The 22,491-nt window shown below is 41.7% G+C and overlaps 1 protein-coding gene across 2 annotated transcripts in view; it reads left to right on the top strand.

Annotated features, from left to right (window-relative positions):
• Positions 1-16,819, top strand: part of nectin3a (nectin cell adhesion molecule 3a) — a 32,813-nt gene extending 15,994 nt beyond the window's left edge. Inside the window, exons 2-6 of one of the 2 annotated variants that reach the window (XM_079674673.1) lie at positions 211-555; positions 5,292-5,591; positions 7,178-7,295; positions 9,619-9,770; positions 12,720-16,819. In XM_079674673.1, the coding sequence (XP_079530799.1) occupies positions 211-555; positions 5,292-5,591; positions 7,178-7,295; positions 9,619-9,770; positions 12,720-13,375 (1,571 nt within the window). In that variant the 3' untranslated portion in view covers positions 13,376-16,819. The remainder of the gene's footprint in view (positions 1-210; positions 556-5,291; positions 5,592-7,177; positions 7,296-9,618; positions 9,771-12,719) is intronic. The other variant, XM_079674674.1, reaches the window with a different exon arrangement.
• Positions 16,820-22,491: the final 5,672 nt, after the last annotated feature.

Here is a 22,491-nt window from a genome sequence, read left to right as displayed (position 1 = left end):
AATACACATTTATTATGAGCCTCAGTCTTGGCACATTGCAGCTACTTATGAATAATAATCTCTCTTATATCCGTCACAATGGCCGTGGTAGAATTAGCTGTTTGACAAATTCAAATCTAGATTCTAAGAGTGTACATTTTAACAGTTAATTAAAGCTTCAGCATTGATCCTGTTGTTTATCTGAATCTGATCTCTATTGTGTTTTCCCAGCAGATGCCAGCGGTAACCAGGTGGTTGTTCCTGAGGAAGTGAACGCCGTGCTGGGGAAGAACATCACTCTGGGCTGCAGAATAGAGGTGGGCTCAAACCTCACGCAAAGCTCCTGGGAACGCAGTCTCCCTTCAGGCACCATTACCTTGGCAGTGTTCAACCCCGAGTTTGGAACCTCCATCTCTCCAGACTACGCCAAGCGCATCTCGTTTGTTTCCCCCTCCGTGCGAGATGCTTCCATCACGATCGAAGGAGCAGTCTTAGCAGATGTCGGGACCTACACCTGCAAAGTGGTTACATTTCCTCTGGGCAACACACAAGCATCAACCAAAGTAAATGTTTTAGGTAAAGTATAGCTCTGTCACTTCCTTCTTATTGTATTGAGTGCTTCTTAAAGCTGTTATTTAATCTGACTTTTCAAAGGAGGGCACTGTTGGTTGTGATTAGGCAAAGCTTAGGTGATTACTAAGTGTTTGCCCTGAAGGAACAAACAACTCCCTGAAGCCACCTAGCTTTTTAAATCACTACCTGGACACAGCCCCTTCTACATTTAAATCCCTATAGGAATCTGCAGCTGTGAAGAAGCTGTTTTGTCCATCTCACCTCCCTCACCCCATGTGTCACTCACTGTGAAATACTGCTATGTCAGCTTTAAATTCATTTCTCCATGAGGCCACTTGTATGCAAATCACACATGAATAGTTATACGGAATATACAGACTCTCCTCATGTAAACAAAGTGCAAAAAGTTCAGAGGCCCAACAACAAGTTAATTGCAGGGTGTGATACAGAGCAACTCTCAAGACATTCACTTGCATCTAACCAGGCTGCATGAAAACAAATCATACATAGTAACAGTCTTAAGATTTCAATATGCAGCTATTCCCCTCGAGGCAGGGAGCATTGTTGTCAGCTCGGCCCTCTTTACCCCTTGTCACTCATTTTGAAATCATACCCCATGCTAAGAAATTGGCATTTGTGAGGCTCTCAAGGGCATTGAACTAAGCAGAGGACAAACTTGGCAATCTTGACTGAAAGTAATAATATACTTTTAGGTACATTTAGCTTCTTCATAATCTGTCTTTTTATCAATTCCATCTTTGTTTTATCTTGAGGCTTTTTCCTTGATATTGTAACCCCAACAAAAAGCATACATAAATAAATACTGTATACAAATATAAACATACACTGTCACTGGTGTTAGCATGTGCATTCTGCAGCTTATGGGCGCTGTATAATAGCTGCCCACTGCTACTAGTACTAGGATGGGTACAAATCAGAGACCATATTTCACTGTGTGTGCTGTGTGCATGAATGTGTGAAAAATAAAGAGGGTTTCATCCTACGATTCTATATTCTCTTTGGGTACATCGAGTTATCCACTCTCAGAGCTTGAACTTTCTCTGCGGTCAGCGTATGTTTCAAACTCTAAATTGGTGGTTAGATTGCACTCAGGCATTGCTGAGAGTTGGAGATGGCTCTGTAGGCAGTAGTTTCTTGTCTCCCTCCAGAGACTGGGGGAGACTGATGACTAATGAGTGGTACATTTAATGCTGCTGTGACAGCCAGTGTGTCTGGGACCTCACAGAGTTCAGCTACACCTTGCCCCCCCCCTCTCAGCTGCTTCTCAGGCCTAGTTCTTTTATGGCTCACACATACATGTACACCCATATACGCAAATACATACTTTACAATTCAGACGTAATTAGGGTGTGATTATGTTAGAAATACATGTCTTGGCAATTAGATACATGTCATGTGGGTATAGAGTTATTTTCTTAAAGATTGAACATCACAATTAACAGACCTAAACTAAGCATATTCCCAAGGCAGCGATGAAGATCAGATTCATCATCCGTGCCTTGTTTTGGTTATATTTTTTTTCACAAGTATTTGGAGAAATGAAAACATGGCTGCCTGCACCCCTAAAACACTCAGGACAACACCACGTTAGCGTATGTTCAATATAGACACATTTAACCACAGTTAATTTGCATTGTTGTAATATACAGAATATTGCGTGTTCGCTGTGTGTATTCGTTTGAGCTACTGAACTCCAAGTTTTAATTGATGTTTATACTTTGAGATTAAGGAAAGAGCACGTGACTTCATTGTCATTCCTTTCAAATGAACTAAAGTAAAGCGATGAAAAGGCTCAAACCCTCCAATAATAGACTTTAGTCACGACACATCATAACGATTAACAGGTGCAGTACACATCGACTTAATTTCATAAATGTACACTCTTGATACAAACCTTGTCATGTATTTCATCTTGAAACACGACACACGCAATATTTGTTTTGGCTCAACGCGTTCTCGCTAGTAGGCCAAGCCTTTAATGAACACTTCAGTGGGAAGCATGCTCCAATATAAGCAACAGGAAGGAACCAGAGGAGGAAAATATGACACATAAAGTGAATGAATTACAATGACCCTTTGTTTTGAAGTGCTGAACAGCAATTGATCTACCTTAAACAAAACATATAGACACAAAATTATGGCAAGGCAGATTTAATGAATAAGCATTTAAGCTTAATATTAGATGTCCCGATCCGATCACGTGATCGGGGATCGGAGCCGATCACGTGATTTTCAAAAGATCGGAATCGGGAGGAAAAAAAATCGGGGATCGGGATTTTTTTTTTATTTTTTTTTTTTATAATAAATACTTTTTTAAAATGTTGTATTCAATGTTGAATGTATTCAAAAATGACCATGTTCAAGTCTTAAAGTCATCCTGAGGCCTTAGTTTTGGATTCAAATTACACAACATCATGTATGTGTTGCTTCTTTGGGGCTTGTTTTCATAGACCTGGTTGCTTATTTCTCTCAAATCTGGTAACAGAGTGGGCAGGGTGCAGTGTCTAATTGTAGCAGTAAGCTAACAAGTACTGATAAGCTTTATTTTTGTTTTGATCCAATGCTGCACAACTAAACTGATCCAATGCTGCTGTGAAAGAAAGAAGCTATATCCATGTTGGATAGAATATCCAATTTAAATAAAAAAATAACCTTAAGGGACAACTTGAATGCTTTTTTTTGTCTTAATGCATTGCATAAAGATCGGATCGGGAAAAATCGGTATCGGCAAATTGTCAAAATCAAATGATCGGAATCGGATCGGGAGCAAAAAAAGGTGATCGGGACATCCCTACTTAATATTCAAACCACAAACTACTTTTAGAAGAAGTGTGTTCATTAATGTGGCCAATAATGCAGATTCTATCTTTGTCAGGTCATAACATTGAGAAATCAGCCCCACAGAGAGATGGCTGGAGTTGCTTAATCACCATAGAAAGAATATGATGAGGGTCATAGATTATCTATGGTGAGAAATGTTTCATTTCTCCTTTTAGTCTATTCAAATAATGCTTAACTTCCACACAGTTTCCGTAAAGCATGTGTCATGAAGTTATATTTGCTTGCATGTCCATATCTATGTCCTAAATCTTATATTTTCTTGTTCTGTTACCTATCAGTTTATGGACCAAGCTTTAGTCGTTGCACTGTTATTTATAGTTGTTTCAGTTCACTGGCTTTATTTTCTTTGAGAACCAACTTTTTCCTTCACAGCATTCAAAATCTAAAGCATAAAAGATGCCTGTTCTTTTAAGAACTGCTATACATCATTATTTCAAAAGTTACTGCCAATTTATAGTTTTTTTTAATGCTAAATCCTCCTGTAAAAATGTCCAGGCGTGATGCATGACTCGCGAAGATCCAGTTAAATCGTTTACTTCTAGGGGTTCCCACTCTGACGTCAGTGCTCGGTGTGCATATCTGAATCAGTGTGTATGTGGGCGGGAAAGGGCCAATGCAGCTGAATGTACGCTGAAGGGAAATCGTTATCCTTCCCCCTAAAGCATTTCCACTCATCCAAAGTGTTCCCCTCCCTTCCTGACAGCAACTCCAAATTAACACGTCTCTGATTTAGTTATTCTGAGGCTTTGGCCAGCTCGACTCTTAACATAGAGCAGCTACTGTTTATAGTCAGGGGCTTGTAACCAGGGGCATTGAGAAGGGAAGAATGTCCCCGCCCCTGCAAGCGGGTACAGGAGACGGCAGGTTATTTTTGGAAAAAGGGGTGCCTGGAGTTATTTAAATATGTTGTTGGGCCTCCTGCTCAGTTGGAGAGGAGTTGGGGGGGGGTGGGGCGGCAGAAGTGTAAGGTGACGGCCCTGTCATGTGGTGTGTGCCCCCCACGTGTGTCTTAAAACTGTCACTACTGCAGTAAACGTAACAGCTGTTCTTTTAAGATGGACAGAGAGGGACGAGGTGGAGCACTACAAGACAAAGACGAAGAATTAAACCCAAGTGTAACCTTGTGTAGCCGTCTTTTGTATTTCACTGTCCGTTTTCCTCTTTTTTCATGCTGAACTTTACCATGTGTCATGTTCTGACAGTTAGTGATTATTAAACAGAGCCCCATGTGTTTATTCTAGGCCAATGCATAAACTGTTTTACTGCTTTGCACAACAGGTAGAGGGTTGCGTTATTCTGGTCACGTCTCTTGCAGGGATCTGTTTTGCCTCTCTGCTGAGAAAGTCCTCGTTCTCTATAAACCCACTGTTATTCTCAGGAAGCCAGTCTAACATTACCTCAGCTGGAAAGCGCTGAGAAGTGTACAGTAACCCGGCTCCTCATCTTCCACCACAACACTGTCAAATACAAACAGACCACAGTGTGGAGTGCCAGTAGCCTCTCATTCTGCACATTAAGGGTTTGTCCCCAAATTCATGCATCAGGCACTGCGGGAACAATAGATTACCCTTCCTCAAACACATCATATGTTGGACACACAGCAATAAAGACAGCTTAGTCTCCACTGAAATGGCTCCATTTGATTGAATAGCGTGGTTCATCAATATTTAATGCATATATGTGAAATGGAAGAAGTCAATCTGCTCTGTTTGGCAGATGAGTGTACTAAGGCCCCTTCCATCTGTCCATACACTATATGATGTACATTATTTATTCATATACACACAAAGATCAATATTCATTTGTAATCTTTTCTCCATTCTGTCATTTCCTTTCCCCTCCTCCCCACTCTCTTTCATCTGCTCTCTTTATCACAGTGGCGCCAAAGGTCTATGTGTCTGCGGGCCCAGCGGCTTTGCTGGATGGTGGCAACGAGTCGCTGGTGGCGACCTGCATCGCAGAGCGCGGCCGCCCCGCTGCAGAGGTCTTCTGGGAGACGGAGCTGTATGGACGAAGTGAGAAGGGGAGTCAGGAGGAGCCCAACGGCACCTCCACCGTACGTGTGCGCTACATGTGGAACCCGCAGAGCTACGCCCAGGGGAAGCTGCTCACCTGCGTGGTGCGCCACCCGGCCCTGCAGACAGAGTTCCGCATACCCTACATACTGAATGTGCAGTGTAAGTGTTGAATTATAAGACTTTTGTGTTTCAAATCTGACTGGTTAAGATTTTTTTATTGAAATCTCATGGAAATACCAAAACAATCAATGAATTGGTCGTACTACATCTACTGTAGCTTTAGCCTGATGTAGCTTGCTCTTCTGTGTCATAGACCTTAATTGTCAAAACTGTAATCCACAAGAAAAAGCTCATTTCCAAATTGCTTGTTCATTGGGTACAGAGAAAGATATTTATCTTTCAAAGTTGTAAAATGTAAATAATATAAAAGCCCCGCACAATGCGAAGTCGTTTGATGAATGAAATGTAGTTATTGTAGTCTACGAACTTGGACTGGAAAGAGGTGTTTTGCTAACAGAATTTCCATCATTGTCCAAAGAACATCATTGCACTGGTTGACCATGAACAACAATATAGAATATGCACAGCTTAAAGTTTACCTTCAAATGTTCAAAATCACGCATTCATCTTTTACCAACTGCACCAAATGTTTTCTTCTGATCATGTTGTTAGGATTGGGTTAATTAAATGTGCAAGATTATGCTGTTTATTGACATTTTTGTTAATATCCTCAATACTATAACATAATGCTGAAATCCCGAAGATGAACGGTCATTATATGCGGCAAATTACCGATAATTATAGTTCTAATTGTGCAGGTACGGTATATTTATTGATATTAACCCCTGCTAAGAACTTGATTTATGAACAGCCTGATCCCTACCGTCCCTCTTTTCCCATAAAGGGGCCGTTTAAGAGTGTTCTTAATGTTAAAATCATTGATGCATACTTCTTTGGCGAGCAGTACTAAGGGTTAGTCTGTTTGGACTGTGAGTGCAGGCTAATGAAGGTGTTTTATGAAATATTGATCAGGCCTCAGCAGCCACACTAGTAGCGGGAGGCTGCAGAGACGCAGGAAAACCAAGGTTAATACAGGAAGAAAGAGGCTTCCCAGCTCAATAAATCATGTCAAATGCAGAGGTAAGGGATTTTAAGTGCAAAAGAAGCACAATTTGAACGTTGAGCTGCGTGAAAAGGTTCAGTGGACACCATGAGCTTCCTGTGTGCTGTAATGAGTTCCTCATTTGTCCTCCAGAGAAATCAAAAATGAAATATTGGATTCCTAGGTCAGTGTTTGCCATGTTTTATTACAGTGGCATGTGCTGGGCATCCTCCTGCTTTCCTGTGTCACGGTGAGGCAGTAGTTTATTATTAGCTGCAGTACATTACTGCCTGAGTGAGTCTGTCATTTTCTAACTTTCCACCAACCCAGGGTCATGTGTTTGTTCTGCTGGCTGGCGTTCACCACTAGATCCTGTACGCTGCTGCAGTCCTGCACTGCCTTCGTTTTTTGTCATCGCTCTCTACTGTGCTTATAATGCACGCTTTGTTCCTTCTGGAAAAGCTCATTTGTCTTCAAGCTGCTGGGACAACATTGAATGATTATTGAGTCCTAGTCTTGTACCCTCAGAAATGAGACCAAACTTACAAGAATAATAACACCGCCTTCAAATCTAGTTTTATAAAAACCTGTTTTAGTTATTAATACAAATGATTATTTGACATCAAAACTGTATGTTTTACAGTCTCACCAGTGGTGTCGATAACAGGAATTGAAGAAAATTGGTATGTGGGACAAGAGAATGTGAAGTTCACATGTGGAGCCAAGGCCAACCCACCTGCCCGTCTCTTCACATGGACCAGGTCAGTTTTCCTAAAGAATGTCTACTGGTGGAAACACTTTTTGGAACGACTACCATTTGATTGATTTTTTATCCTGTAGGTGAGGATAGGTGTAGCAAGTTATAATCATTATCCATGAACTGCAGTGATGTCAGTATTTAGTGAACATTGTTTACAATGTCTGCCACAACACCACACACATCTGAGGGAAATACAGAAAGATACATTAGTACGGAAATGATGAAACAAATACAGAAGTGCATCGCTAATGCTGATTATTGAAAGCCTCACTGTATTGAAGTGAGCGGGAAAGCCTTAACTCCTCATTAGAAATGCAGTCACAGTACACTCAGTAACTAATTGTTCTAAGAGCTGGGTTTTAAGATAATCGTTGTTGTCTTCCCCTTAGAGCCCGCCTTTAAAGGTCACCTATTATTCAAAATCCACTTTTTCATGTATTTTATACATAAACATGTGTTCCCTCTGTGTAAAGAGATTCTGAAAGTTTCAGGAAAAAAGATTTGCTCACTTTTTGTCCTGATCCATTTATATAAAAAATGAAAATTAGCTGATCAGATTTATGCCACTTTATGATGTCATAACGATTTTTTGGCTTGTGTAACCATTAGCCAATAACCAACCAAGGTAACATCCCCCCTACCCCCCACCTTATCACCTGATTCTCTTCCTAGAGCACCATTAGGCGCGTTCACACCGGAGTACCTTTTCCACAATAGTTCAGAACTCAGATATATTTGCGTTCACACCAAAAAGCCCCCTGAACTAAATTAGTTCATCAGAACCATTTTTACCCCCTTTTCAGTCACAGTCACTTTCGTGGGAGAAAAATGTCCCTATGTTACATTACATTACATTACATTGCATTTAGCTGACGCTTTTATCCAAAGCGACTTACAATAAGTGCATTTGACCAGGAAGATACAACCTTTAAGAAAACAGAATCATATAAGTACATCAGGTTTCATAGAGCCAAACATTTCAAGTGCTACTCAACTGGCATTTAGAAAGCCAGCCCTTTATTAGTATATAATGTATGTCTGTAACTATGTCTGATGGAATTCAAAACACTCCCCGTAAAACTCCCAAAAAGTTTTGTGAAGCCGCCATGTTATTATCCTCGCTTTAGCATTATTAGCATTAGCATTAGCCCAGCGCACAAACTCAGAGAGATTAACTTATGACAACACAAAAGAAAACATGGGAGCGGTGGAGATGAGGAGATGTCGGCGTTCTGGCGATTTACTCGGAAGGCTTCAGTAGAAGCTGCTGGGAGTCCCAGCAGCTTCTACTGAAGCCAGTCCCCAACTCCGGGGACTTCCGGCCAGGGACTTGGGGTGGCAGTATACGCCGTGAAGTTGTTTGCGGCCTGCCAGTAAACCCAAAGCAGAAGAAGAAGAAGTGACGTCAGCGGCTTCATTTGCCTAATCCACCCCCAGGGACTCATTGCGGTGTGAACGCGATCTGCTTTAGTTCATCAGAACTAAAAGAGTTCTCATGAACTATTGTGGGAAAATAACTTGGTGTGAACGCCCATATTGTGCTCTTTTTAATCAAATATCTCTCAGAGGGGCTCCTTATTTTCATCTAAAGTAAAAGACAGAGAATCAGCACTTTTGAAACAGAAGGGATTATGGGATGCTACAATGCACTATCTGTTTGGTATTTCAGCCAAACACTTCAGAGACATGATTTGTATATATCTGAGACCTATAATATATGGATGAAAAACTGTATAATAGGGGACCTTTAAAGACAGTTTCTGTCAAACAGGCTGACACACAATCTCTTAAAGTTTCTTACAAATGTAGAAGCATCCTCCGTCCCATATTCAGGGGACAAAACACGCAGCTATATCCTTTGCAGCCTTAAGTAGTGTTGGAAAGCAGTCCATTGTTAAAAGGTGAAGCTTCTGTCTATAAATTACCTCCAACATGACTTTTGGCACCTGGACACTGGAGCTGTCCAATGCGCTGCTGCACACATCGGAATAGACTCCCTGTTATAAATAAAAGATTCCAAATGGTTCATGCATCAGAGTAACGCTGGCCTATTGGCACCTCTTTCTCATCATCTTGCTTTGAAAACAAGAGATTTGTTTTTATTTGAACTGACAGTACTACTAACATACAGAAAGCACAAATTATCTCTGTCTTGTGATCATATTCAAAGTTGCATCAGGCCTACAAATAGTAGATTCAACAACAAGCGGCAGATCAGGGACATGTCACAGAACGTTTGTGCAGTTATAACGTAATGTCTTTCTTTGAGTTTGTGTATGTTGTATTGTACACTGAGATGTATCTAACGTTGTATTTCTGCACAGGTTGGATGGAGTGATGCCAGAGGGTGTTGAGATATTAAACAATAGCTTTTCTATCACTCGCCCTTTGGAGCTCAATGACTCTGGAGTGTACCGCTGCGAAGTGATCAACGACATCGGCCTCGGCATTCAAGATGTAACCCTCTGGGTACAAGGTACGTTTGAACTTTCTAACTTTCTAACAAACAAACTCATCTACTGTTGGTAATCTTTACACTTTTCTAACAATCACCAACTCTGACCAGGTGAAAAGAATTCATTAATTATCAGTTATTATGTTTAAAATACTCCCTGCATTTACTCATTGTGTTGAAAACAGTATTAAAGTGCTATTTGATGTTTCCACACCCCTAAATAACCTTAAAACCTGAGGTTAAAATAACAATCTGTGCCTTTTGACCTTCACCTCTCTGATGTCAGTTAACCCTCTCGGTACGATCAGCTACAGTTCGTCACTTCGAGCAGAGCTAAGCCTCCATATTCGTGTCCCTGCCCAGATCCACTTTCACACATTCCTGGCAACAGAGGAGCACTGAGTGCAGATAAAGAGTATCAGTACCAAAACGTTTACAGTGTTGTGGTTTTGGCAACATCAGATTTCTCAGATACGAAAGAGGGTGTTTACCCCTGCCGGTTCAGCAAAGTATGCTCCCATGTTGCCTTTCTCTTTGTTTTCTTTAAGGTCAGGTTTCACAGCGGGACATAATGAATTGTGTTCACAGATTTGCAGTACATGGAAGAATGTTTTTGTACTCCTTACTTTACATTTCTTATTCAAAAGTATATTGTAGCTGTAAATGGAACTTTGATTCTTCAAACACTAAAACTAAAAGCTAGATAGGGGACTCTTGATCCTTACTAGGGCTTTCCCTTCATTTGTATTATTGGAAAGCTGTTGATTTATGACATGCATCCTCACAGGATACTGAAGAACTCCCATCTACTCCCTCTGTCTATCCATGCTTTGCCTCTAGAGTTCATTATTGTAACATCAGGGCGTGGATCCTGACGACCCTGCATCTCTTCTTGTTTTCCTTTCTTCTCTGCTCCTTTGAATCCTTTTCCAAACAAAGCAACTGCTGCTTTTGGACACATACTCCACTTACCCACTCAATCCTTCTCGTTTCTCACTCAAGTAGAGAGCTGGAAAAGCTCCAGTAAAGTGCTGTCATGCTCCGTCTGTGTATAGGCCAGGTTTAGAGTCCTGCTCCAAACGAAAGCACAGCTGACATCCTGTCTAGGACTGACTTGCTTTGAGCAATTATGTTGCTTCTCTTGTCAAATATTAAGACTCGAGCATGCGGCCTCTCACTTCCATCCCCTGTGGAGATAGCCAGGTTGAGCTCAGCTTTATCCCCCCCCCCCCCCCCCCCCTCTCCCTTCTGTAGCTGTTTCACATTCCCAGTTGTCTGCGTAGCCTTGTGGGTTTTGGCAGCATTTGGCTCAGATCAGGTACATAGTTGCAGATGCACATAACCCTACATGAGTTTAAAATGTCGCGCTGCAGGGTGGGATTGATAGTGACTGATGGAGGAGGCGATTGCCAGCATATCAGTACACTGACCTTGTGCGTCTCCATTATCCTCTGTCATGCTTGAACTGTAGCCCTTCAGGCTCACACAGTGCATAATGGCAGGTAATTACACTCTTACTCAGTTACACAAATTGTGGAAATCATTACATCTCCGTGGGGAATCAGGTTTTGATAACTAGTGCCAAAAAACCTCCTGGAGACGCAGACGTCTATTAGTGAGAGTCATATTGCTTTGTAGTCAGGCCTTTGAAGTGCCGCTGCAGAGATCGACTGGTGGTATCAGGCTGCTCTTAGCCCCGGACGCTGGAGGTCAAAATGGAGACACTTATCCTGACCTTGAGCGCCACAAAGTCCTGTCCTCTCCGGCTCTGGCTGCTATCACAAACGCCGGGCACCGGAGGACAAATCAGATGCAGTAACCTTGCATCGATCACACAGCGTTTCATCTTCTCACATGACTTCCCCACAGCAGGATTGAAAAGAAAAAGGGGGGAGAGCCAATCACGCTCACTGAGATGCTCATGAGTGCATGTCCTCTGTCCTTCTATACCTCTCTGTCTTTTTCATACACACACACACTGACGTTTAGCACTTAACCTCTCGCTGCCCCGCACATTTCCTCCTTCTTGCTCTACAGCGCAGCTTTCAACAGACCCTTTAGTCTCTGGGGTAGCATGTGTCTAGCTCTGCAGTGTTGCTATAAATTAATCTAAAAACCATTCACACTCGCTCTGCCAAACGCTACAGACATAAAGTGTGCTCTTTTCCACCTTTTATTTGTATGACTTCTCACTCCTTGTGCTGTCCTTCTCTGTTTTAAAGGGGACCTATCATGCAAAATGAACTTTTGTATGTCTTCTATACATAAATGTGTGTCAGGGAACTCACAAAGTGTCAGAAAATAAAACCCTCTCTCTTTTCCTCTGTACCAACATCTCTAAAAACGGGGGAACAACGAAGCTGATCCAGATTTGCGTCCGATATTACGTAATATCAAAAATGTGGGCTGGCGTTACACCCTCGGCCCTATCAGAAACGTCGCTATCAGAAACAATGCGCGACGTGTTTTGGAAGTAATATGGTCTTTGCTTACATTAGCAAGCATCGCTAACACTCAGAGCTAACCTGTACTGGGGAGAGTATGTGTAAAAAAGCAGGATAAAAAAAGGAACTCACCTTGTGGTAAACCCGCAAGAAAAGAAGCATTTGAGCTCCATACTGTTTCAGAAATAATCCTTGATGTGGTTTGGAACATGATATGGCGTTTAATTACGGCAGCTTTTAGCTGTATCTGAGCAGAGCTGACCGCCTGCTCCTCACTGAACTCACTGCTTGCCTTGCCATGCTCAAAAGGTCGCGGGGCCAGCAGGTACAGTCACAGAATCAACACTTCTCTAAAAGGGCTGAAACAGAGGGATATGAGGGATGTCTAAAATGGATGATCTGTTTGGTATTTTGAGCAAAACACATCATAAACATGTTTTATATTTTTATATACCTGAGACCAATAATATATGCCTAAAAATGATAGGAGATCTTTAAACCTTTTCATCACATGTTTACTCTGTAGAACCCCCCCCTACCACGGCGGCCCCCAGCACCACTGCACCCCCACGCAGCGAGACCTCAGGACCTGGCACCGCGGCGGACCAGCACAGAGCTCTGTTCACCTCCCCCACCCTGGCCTCCTTACCTGACAGCAGCCTGGGTACCATCGTGGGCGGGGTAGTGGGCGGAGTCTTGTTCCTGATCCTTTTGCTGATTCTGGGCGGGGCCTGCTTCATGCGGTCACGCCGGACCTTCAGAGGAGACTACTACACCAAACAGTACCTGGGACCCTCCGACATGCAGAAGGAGGCCCAGCTGGACGTGCTGCAGCCCCACGAGCTGCAGGAGGTCTACGGGGATAAGACCAGCAAAGGCAGCCAGGATCTGAAACCCAAACTGGGCGGGGACATCATTTACCCCGACTACACCCCTGACCATAAGGATAGGGACGACTGGGCCGATAGAGGGGACGCCAACAGGGGCCTCAAGGAGGGAAACTACTACCCAGATCTCTACAACCCCCAAAACATGCACCCCTGCGGGCCCCCTGTGCACAGCCCCACAGTGAACAACGGCTCCCCCTACGTCCCGGAGGACTGCTACGACAACGGGACAGACAGCGACTATGTGTCCCACATGGACGGATCTGTGATCTCACGCAGGGAGTGGTATGTTTAAGGAAAGGAAGAAAGAATAAAAAAGACAAATCAAACGACTGACTGAGAAAGATTCGCAAGAGACAGATTATCATTATTTCAGTTAAAGGATGAAAACTATTTCTCAGTGCGGTTTCACAACGAGCTCTTTGAACATTACTGCTCTGCCTTGATTGTAACCACTTAACCTTAAGGACGCCTATTTGGATTGTATTACACTTTTGGAGATTTTCAAGGAGCTGCAAATAAGCTGAAACGCCTCTTGTGAAATTATCCATGCAGGCTTAAGAGGCTTTGGCATACCGTGTTGTTTCAACTGATGTGAATGGGGTTTTGTATTCTGCTTGTTTGTGTTTGCACCTGTCTTTAACACAGGTCACAGGTCAGGTGTTCAGACCCTTGTTAGTGAAGTATTTATATCCCTGACTGACTCTGCTCTTCTCCCATAAAATCTCACATCTTCTGTGGCATTTTCCAAACGGTCTCTTGATAACTCACGGCGTTTTCATACTGTTGAAATGTTGATCATGGCTGCAAGCGATATTTAAAGCAGATTATATTGCATGAGTTTTTACAAAAAGCTAAAAGTATAATTGAGTTAAAGGGAAGGTTTGTCACTCACATGATTAAAAGGGAGATTTAACAGGTTTTGTTCTGAGAGACTGATGAGTTCATTACAAAGAAAACCCTTGCAAACCTGTGGTTATGTTATTTAGTGGCTTTTTCAAACTCAAAGTGTCTTCAGTAAATTATTGTTGAAAAGGTGAGCCGTCACCTGACAGAGAGAAAGGATATTCCCTGTGGAAGTACTTTAACTTCCAGCTTCAGTTCAGCGTACTACAGATGTTCTTAAAGTTGTAAGATGTCAGTCCTGGTTGCCGTAGTAACAGCAAACACTCCCTGAGCAGCTACTTTACAAGAGGACAACTTGTGTAATTAAAAATGGTCTTCTGACAAAGAAAAAGAGCAGAAAATTACAGTTATCTTGTTTTGTAGGCGCCTTTCTGATAACCAAAATTGCTGAGTACTAACCTCAGTGACAAAATCTTTCCGTTTCCTGCGGGTGCTTCACAATAAAAGCTGGATTAAATGCAAGCATCCTCTCCTCTGAATCTCTCTTGTTTAGGAAGCCAATCCAGTTTAGTAATGGTGGACTCTGCCACTACCAATAAAAGCTATTGAGAGGTAATTACTGCATGAAAAATGCCAGCCATGCTAAGGGTAGATCTCATGAAAATCTTAAGGATTACCATCTTTAACCAAAACACTATTATCACTTTTGAAATGTGTTAATCCAGTCACTTTCCTGAAGTCAAAAAGCACAACTTGGTTATTACAGTTGTCAGTAAACATCAAAGGAGACCCAGCAGGCTTTGGCCCTCTCTCCACTTAGCCATGATAACAGGCTGCATCGCTGTGTTTCCCATTTCCCCTCCTCTGTATCCTCTGATTTCTGTCTGCACACAAACACCAATTGGTCATTATAGATTTTATTTTAAACGTGGGATCAAAGCGATGAGTTATAAATACCACATGTGACTTTAACAGCTGTCATCATCTGACGCTATGTGGCTCCATAAACCACCGACCGTTTCACTGCTGCCGCTCGACACCCAGCGGTGAGGATTCATGACGCTAAATAAGCAAACTACGTGTTGAAGAAATTGGGCAGAGAGAGGAGCACTAATAAACGGATCCTGAAAGCTTTAGTTTATATATGGTTGAAGTCTGATTGTGGAAATACCTCCCAGGACAGTTGGAAACGCTGAGCGGCTGACATCACTACTGATCACAGAACAGCCTATGATGTTGGGGTTTGGCTCCTCTGAGGATATACAGCCTGCATGGAAACTCGAAATGTAATCCACCAGTGAAAAAAATCAGTGTAGGAACCATGTAGGTTAGAGCTGTCTGCGTTATAGCTCCCAAAGGGATTTTACAGTTTTTCCCCCTCAAACAACAAACCCAGTGTCGTTCTGTTAAAACAAAAGAGTTGACATCATAAATGATCTCATCTCTCACTGCTTGATTTGACCTTTCTCCACTTGGTGCTGTTTCCTCAGGAGTAACACATGGATCAAAGTGGCCTCAAATGAAAGGGAAAACACAACCTTTTTTGGAGAGATCCCAGTGTAGTCAATCAAGTGTTTGTTGCAGGAAGAAGGAACCATATATGTGTGATACAGTCCGTTCAGGACAGGGGGGGAGGGGTATATTTTTCGGTTGTTTCTTATTGGGGTTTTATAGATTGATGGTGCACATTTTCCTATTTTTTTTTTCTTGAACCCTTTTCCACCCATGTGTTCCCATGCCAGGGCTTTGGTGTTAGGTTTAGATGTCTGAGAATACCCTTCTTTAATCTCGCTCTTACTCTCATCGCCGCACACACACACACACACACACACACACACACACACACACACACACACACACACACACACCCCTCCGCCACACATCTGCCACTGCAGCCCGCAATCCAGGTTCAGACCTCGCCTCAAACCTTCAGCTTTTTAATTAACTTTTTTCTGCTCATCTCAACTTGGCAACCCACGTGCCCAGAGTCGATGACATATAGCTCATCCGTGTCTGCCTTTTTTCATTCATAGCTTTAAAGTTATTTGGTAAACCGGTTCCATGCAAACTGCTGTCTCTGCTTTCAAAATACTATCTTTCTTTTTGTACCTTTCATCTCTTAAGACTGTTTGACAAAAGCAAAAAGAGCTGAAGTGATGAATGTTATTGTGCAGGATCACTCTCCAACTGTTTTGCATGTAAATTAAGTTATTCGATACCTACCACGTTTATTATTTGTCATCACCCATGTACATAATGCTAATAGGTTAGCGTAGGATTAGCTGTTTGATTTGTATGCTCATGTACAGTTGTGTTCTGGTCTCCCCTACTGAATAGTTGGTGCCTTAGATGGGTTGCGCAAGGCACAGAAACTTTGGAAAATGACAAGCATTAATATAAAGGATATAAATATCATTAAAGTGGAGGACTGACTGGTTCTTTAATATGTCTTCCATGGTTATATTTGAGATTTGCTGATATTAAAACATCAGAACAGACAAAAGGTTGATTGTTATGCCTTATACACTTTGAGGACACATGTAACAAGTTAGTTACTGAGACAATTGTAATAAGAAAACCTTCACTGGGAATTAAGGCAAGCCAGATTCATAGAAAATATTATTGTCCTGTAAATATGCTGGCTGTTTTTTTTTTATTATTGAAAAATCTTATTTTTTGTATGAGGTCTGTACTTTTCACAGAGTATTCGTTAATCTTACGTGTATTCGAGGAGCTCATGATTAGGGCGAGCCTGTTTTCACCGCATTTTATATTTGTTTCTGAACCAAATATTTTCTATGTTGTTGTTTGAATGATTGGATCAGAGGTTAAAGTGCGGCTGATTGTATTTTGTTCCTTTGTTTGCAATAAAAAATACATCATCATTATTGCACTCAAATGTGTCCTTGGATTCTGCTTTCAGAAGATCTTTTTCAAGTATCTTTTCATTTCAATTTTCATTCAGGTTTATTATTTTAGTCTAACACCTTGTTAATTGAATATTAAGAGCTTTACATATGGGTACAGTGTACACATTTCAAAGAATCATTTTACACAAATCACTTCTGTAAGTAGCATATGGAAAGCTTTGGCTTCTTTAAAGCCAACGCAACAGTTTGTTGTATTGAAAGCTAATGTACTTTAGGATTCTTGCTTTTTTTGAGTTAGCACGTATCTTCATTTTTGATTTTTTAAAGTCTCTTTGCATAAAAGCGTCAAACAAATCAAATGTAATGTAATATAATGAAAACATAATACAGAGCCCCTGCAGAAAATACCTTTTTGATTAAAGTCACAATCTTTAGTTTCAGTTATTTAATGGGTTGTTGTTTGCAGTGATATGAAAATGTCTTCTTTTACAACCTTTTCCTAACCACAATGCTTCAGGCACGACATATTTTCTAGGCACCTGGAATTTATTAGTGCACTGGTATCCTTGACATAAAGCCATTTTATCTTTTTGATTTTTGATTATTCTGGGAAATAAGGTTTGCGTCGAACAACCACCTTTGTTAAGAGAAATCAAAGTTTCAAAATTCACGAGTGGGATATTAACCGATTTATTTTATGTTCTTGAGCAAAATAATAAAAAATCTTAAGCATCATTAATCATAGACCTTATTTCAAGCATCTAACCAAAAACTCAATTAAAAAAACTCAATTGACTTTAAGATGAGGTAACCTGAAGTGCTAAAATGCTCGTTTTGAGGCTTTGGGCAATCCTGCAGCAATGTTTGACCTAGAAACAGTAGTTAACAAAACAGTTTAACTTCAAGATCCAATTAGTACTGTAGCTGTTCATCCATTGCCACCACATATTTCAGCAGATGGAGTTTTCCAAAATACAATGGATTTGTAAGTTTCTTAATCAATCAAAAACTTCAGGACAGCAACTAAATGGACTTGAGCTGGGCTGGTTTTGTCATCTGCTAGGTCAAAGGTTGAGAATGAGCTGGAAGTCTTTTATTTTAAAACTGCTTGATAATAAATGTGCTGCCATTGTTGCTGCATGTCATCCCTTCTGTTTCCCTTTCTCTTTACGGCTGTTCTATACATTAAGGGAAAAAAAGAAAAAGATTTTGACTCTAAACTTCCCAGATTCCTTCCACAGCATGCAGCTTTTTTTGGATGGAGACAACCGAAGAAGACTGATCAGCTGTTGTTTTTGTTATGTATTATATATTATTTTACCTCTTTTCATATAAGAAGACCGGTGTCCCTGTTTGAACTGGTATATATCTTGATTATATGGACTTGTGTTTGGTCCCAGACGGCCTCTGGGATTGCCCTGATTTGTAGCACCTGTCCCAGTTGGTGTAAATACCAGACTGCTGTATTTTAGTCTGTTTGCTAAAACATTGATATGAATCGTTGAAATTAGTAAATTAGAGTTTTGTTTGAGGCTTTCCCATACTTCTTTGGACGTGTGCCTTTGTGCTAGCGCCTTTCATATGTGCGTTTAGTTTAGTTTTCTCTCCAGTACGTGGTAGAGATGTTTCAGTGTTTCAGCCTGTGGTCATCAGTCTCTGCCACTTCAGCCTCTTCCACTGTCCACACCTGTGATAGTAACTAACTGACCCATTTCACACAGCTCTCCATCCTGTCTAACTCAGCACCCTCTTCATCACCGGTTCACAGAGTGAAGCGAGTGAGGCTTTCTCTTTTTTGTATCGCACCTGCATCGAGCGGGGCGGCGGCTGACCACCCACAACTCCCTCCTGTCCTTCATCAGTGCTCAGAGAGTAAGATGTGTCTCCTTGAATATTGTGAATTTATCACATTGAAATGATGCCCTCAAAACGTTTACAAAGGAATTTACAATGGCATCCCTAATCCAAGCCCTCCCTCTCTAAGTGCCTGTGGTAAACCCCCAGTGTTAACCTGGCTTTGGAGGTGACACCACCACTATCAATATGTGTTGTTTAGCAAAGTGACATTTGCCCCCTCCGGTCCAGATTAAGAGCAGGGGGAGAAACCAGATACTTAATCCTCTGTGGCATGTTGGACAGAAATCTCCCTTCTTGGACTTCACTTTCATCACTTCATCGTCCACGTCGCCCCGGCGCAAAAGCACTCACTCTATTATCATGGTGTTGCCTGACTGGGATAACCCCGGCCTAATCCATCACTGCTACCATCGGCATGTTTGTGCAGGCAGTGTGGGTAAATAAGGCCGTGTTGGTGGGCTTGGGTTACCTCTCTTTTTCCTTTCTTAAGTATTTGGCAGATGGCTGCAAGGGGCATTCTTTTTAACACTTAATGAATCCGTCAGCAAATGTGTTTAGTTTTGTTACCTCGTAAAACAGCAGCAGGTACTTTCAACATTCTTTAGGACCCCACCCAAAAGTCAACATGGGTGTCTGCATCTAACTTTAACCTTTTGAAAGAATTCTTGTAAAAATGCATGTTTTCTTTTTTCACTGCCAGTTCAGTGTTTTTTCGTATGTTACCTTTCATGATGTATTAATTCACACTGAAGGAGAGAGTGGTGGCCTCTACTATTTTGTGCTCCTACCCTCCTCCTCCTCCTCCTCCTCATCCTCCTCTCCAAAAACACTGATTGTTAGCTAATGAACACGAACGCAGCACCAGGAGCTCACTTCAAAGGCGACAGCTGACTGAGCTGAACAGACAAATTGTTTAAACTCATGGGTTTGGAAATAATGAAATGCTGCAGAGGGTGGGAGAGTGCGGAGCAGTTACAACACAAATGTTGTCACATGGCCTGCGGTCTCGCTGGCCCTCTTCTTGGTGGGAAGTGTGTGAGGCTTCATGGCAGCAGCACCTGGGGCTGAGGCTGGAGCCACACGACAACGAATCGCATTCGATATCAAAAAAGTCTTCCGTCCACACGGAATCGGCTCAAGAAACGTGTCAGTCCACACGAGACTGCTTGACCCGCTGGAAACACTATAGTATATATGCCAGGCCTGTAAGTGGGGCTGTACTTCTGCCACAAAATACACCAAAAGCAGCAAATAAGACCCCTTGAGCATGGTTGCCATGTGGTGGATTTAGCAACATGTAGTTCATGTTGTTCTCCATTTCCACTTGTTGCTGATGGTTGTGGTAGAGGAGCTGTAGATGTTGCACTAACATCTGTAGCATGGTCAGTAGCGTCTGGAGCACGAACGCAACCCTGTGATCCGCCATTGTTGTTGTTGTTGGTGAAACACATCAGCAATGACGCGGGTGACGCGGGGGTGAGCAGTATAGGTGGGGAGAGGCGGGGCTCGTTATCAGGAAATGATCGTATAGGGGGTAAACTAAGTTCTTATTATACATCCATGGCGTAAACACGGAGCCGTTTGGCCCCCCGGAGCGCTGCGTCCGCAGATCTACCCACCTTGGGACCCGTTATCGTTATCCGCGTTTCCCTGTCGGCCGATAGAGAACTGTAGCGGATACGACCCGTTTGGTCTCCGTGTGGCAGTGGCTCCAGCGAAAGTGCTGTGGGGGGGGGGGGGGGGGTTCAGAAGCAGTTGGTGGTTTTACTTTATAGAAAAATGATAAGTTGACATTTTATAATTGTATGTCTTTATTTTGCGTTTCTTTTGATTTAGATTATCCCTCAGATGGTGTCTGTCCTTAGGGATACAGTCATTTGACACACTTTGTCCATTTGTAAAATGGGTGTAATAACAGTGTAATTAGGGTGTTATATGGTTGTAATATGGGTCTAATGATAGTGTGCATGTGATTACTGTGTAATAGGTCTGTAATAGTGTCTTAATGTTTAAATGGGTGTAATATAGGTGTTATGTTTAAAATAGAAAACATTATGTGATTGACCATTTAAGGGATACAAGTGTGAATTATGTCTATTAACAAAACCATCTCACTGCAGGGTTCATTTAGTCAATGTTTTTGAACTTTCTATCCAACACCATCTTTCCCAGCAAATAAAGTATGGCCACTATTTACCCACACATTTGTTTTACTTTTACAATGTATCAAATTACTACCTAACGTCATTCTTCTATGGTTTTACAGCATTTGCGGTTAACTCTTTTTTAGCTATATTTTACAGAAAAAAGAGTGGTTGGCGCTACATACCAAAAATAGAGCTTCAAGTAGAATTAAATATTGACCATGGTGAAATTGAAACCTGACTCAGAATAAAGAATAATGTTAGCTAGATGTGTAAATAGGCCCTAATGTGCAATACCAACTTAACAGCTAATAACATATCACAGTTTCTGCCCCCATATGTGGCCAAAATATGTTGCAGGATTTAGGTTCTAAGATTTCATGACAATAACTGGGCAAACTCTTTTTCCAATGAACTGTCACACCATAAGAGAGATACTAAAATGACCCATCATTTAGATTGTCAACATTTTTATTTTTAGACTGTGGCCTTCAAGTGTCAGACGACACTGTTTTTTTCTTTGTTTGTTTTCAATACTTCATTTTCTATATATATTTTCTCTCTAAGCAAGACCGACCTAAAAAAAGAAGCAAAGCTGTACACAAAGTGTTTTAAACATCCACAGGCGAATCCAAACAATACAAAAAACAACAGACAAAAAAACCTTGAATTTTGTTTCTCTTTCGAAGTAAAATAAAAAGAATACAGAAAAAGCCTGCAGCCTCTGCTCTATTTGCAAGTTGCTATTGTTTCACTCTGCCTTTTGTGATTTACAAGCCACAAGTGTACGGTTTTCATTGTGATGTACAATGGGAGCATTTAATTAATGAAGTGAATCATCTTCATGACAGTCACGCACAAGTAGTCTTATTTATCTGCTTCATGTGGCCGGTTAAAGAACACCTTTTTTCTATCACAGACAGAAATGAATATCCAATGTTTTTGATTAAAATCCTGAAAGGTTTATAAAACCTCCTACATGCATCACCTTTGGGCAGTAAATTCGACTTGTTTGCAGCGGACTGGTGAGAGGTTGGGCACTGTGACAAAGCCCTGCTTGTGCAGCGACTCCCCTGAGACTGAGAGCAAAGACAATGAAGGTTTTCATCGATGAGCAACATTGTTTCCCTGGATAGCACCGAGTGGCCATTCACAGATCAGATTGTGTGTTCCCAGCCCGCTCTGCAGCCGTTTAGCTTTATTATTACTTAGCTTGCTGCTCCGGAGCGCCTGCGTTTCTCTTTGCTGACTCAGAAAGTTTACCAGAGAAAGTTTACAGAAAAGTCCTGAGAGCAGCATATCTTATTGCACAATTTGAAATTAAATTGGGATGATAGAGTGGTTTTCTCTAGGGCCTAATATATAAAGTATAAACATACAGATAGAGGATGGTAAGAAAATATCCATAGGATCATTCCTCTCTTCGGCAGAGTACTCATCTCTGCCTCCCACTCCTGTAACAGGCCCCTTTAAAGACTAAAACACGCACATGTTGGAGTGCAAGGGGCAGGGAGTTACATGGTTTTACCTGTGAGTGTTTTTTATGGATCAGCCTCTAATTGGGCTCATGGCATGCCACAGGCTCTGATCAGAATGGGTGGGCATCCATCTTACTGGCCTGTGACAGGGAGACCCCCACACCCCCCAGCATTGTTCTGCAGTGCTGGAGCAGATATAATCTTCAGTGAATTTTA

The sequence above is a fragment of the Notothenia rossii genome (genome assembly GCF_949606895.1).
Source record: "Notothenia rossii genome assembly, chromosome: 4".
Taxonomy (NCBI): domain Eukaryota; kingdom Metazoa; phylum Chordata; class Actinopteri; order Perciformes; family Nototheniidae; genus Notothenia; species Notothenia rossii.
Note: the sequence above shows the minus strand (reverse complement) of the source record. Positions and strands in the feature narration are given on the sequence as shown.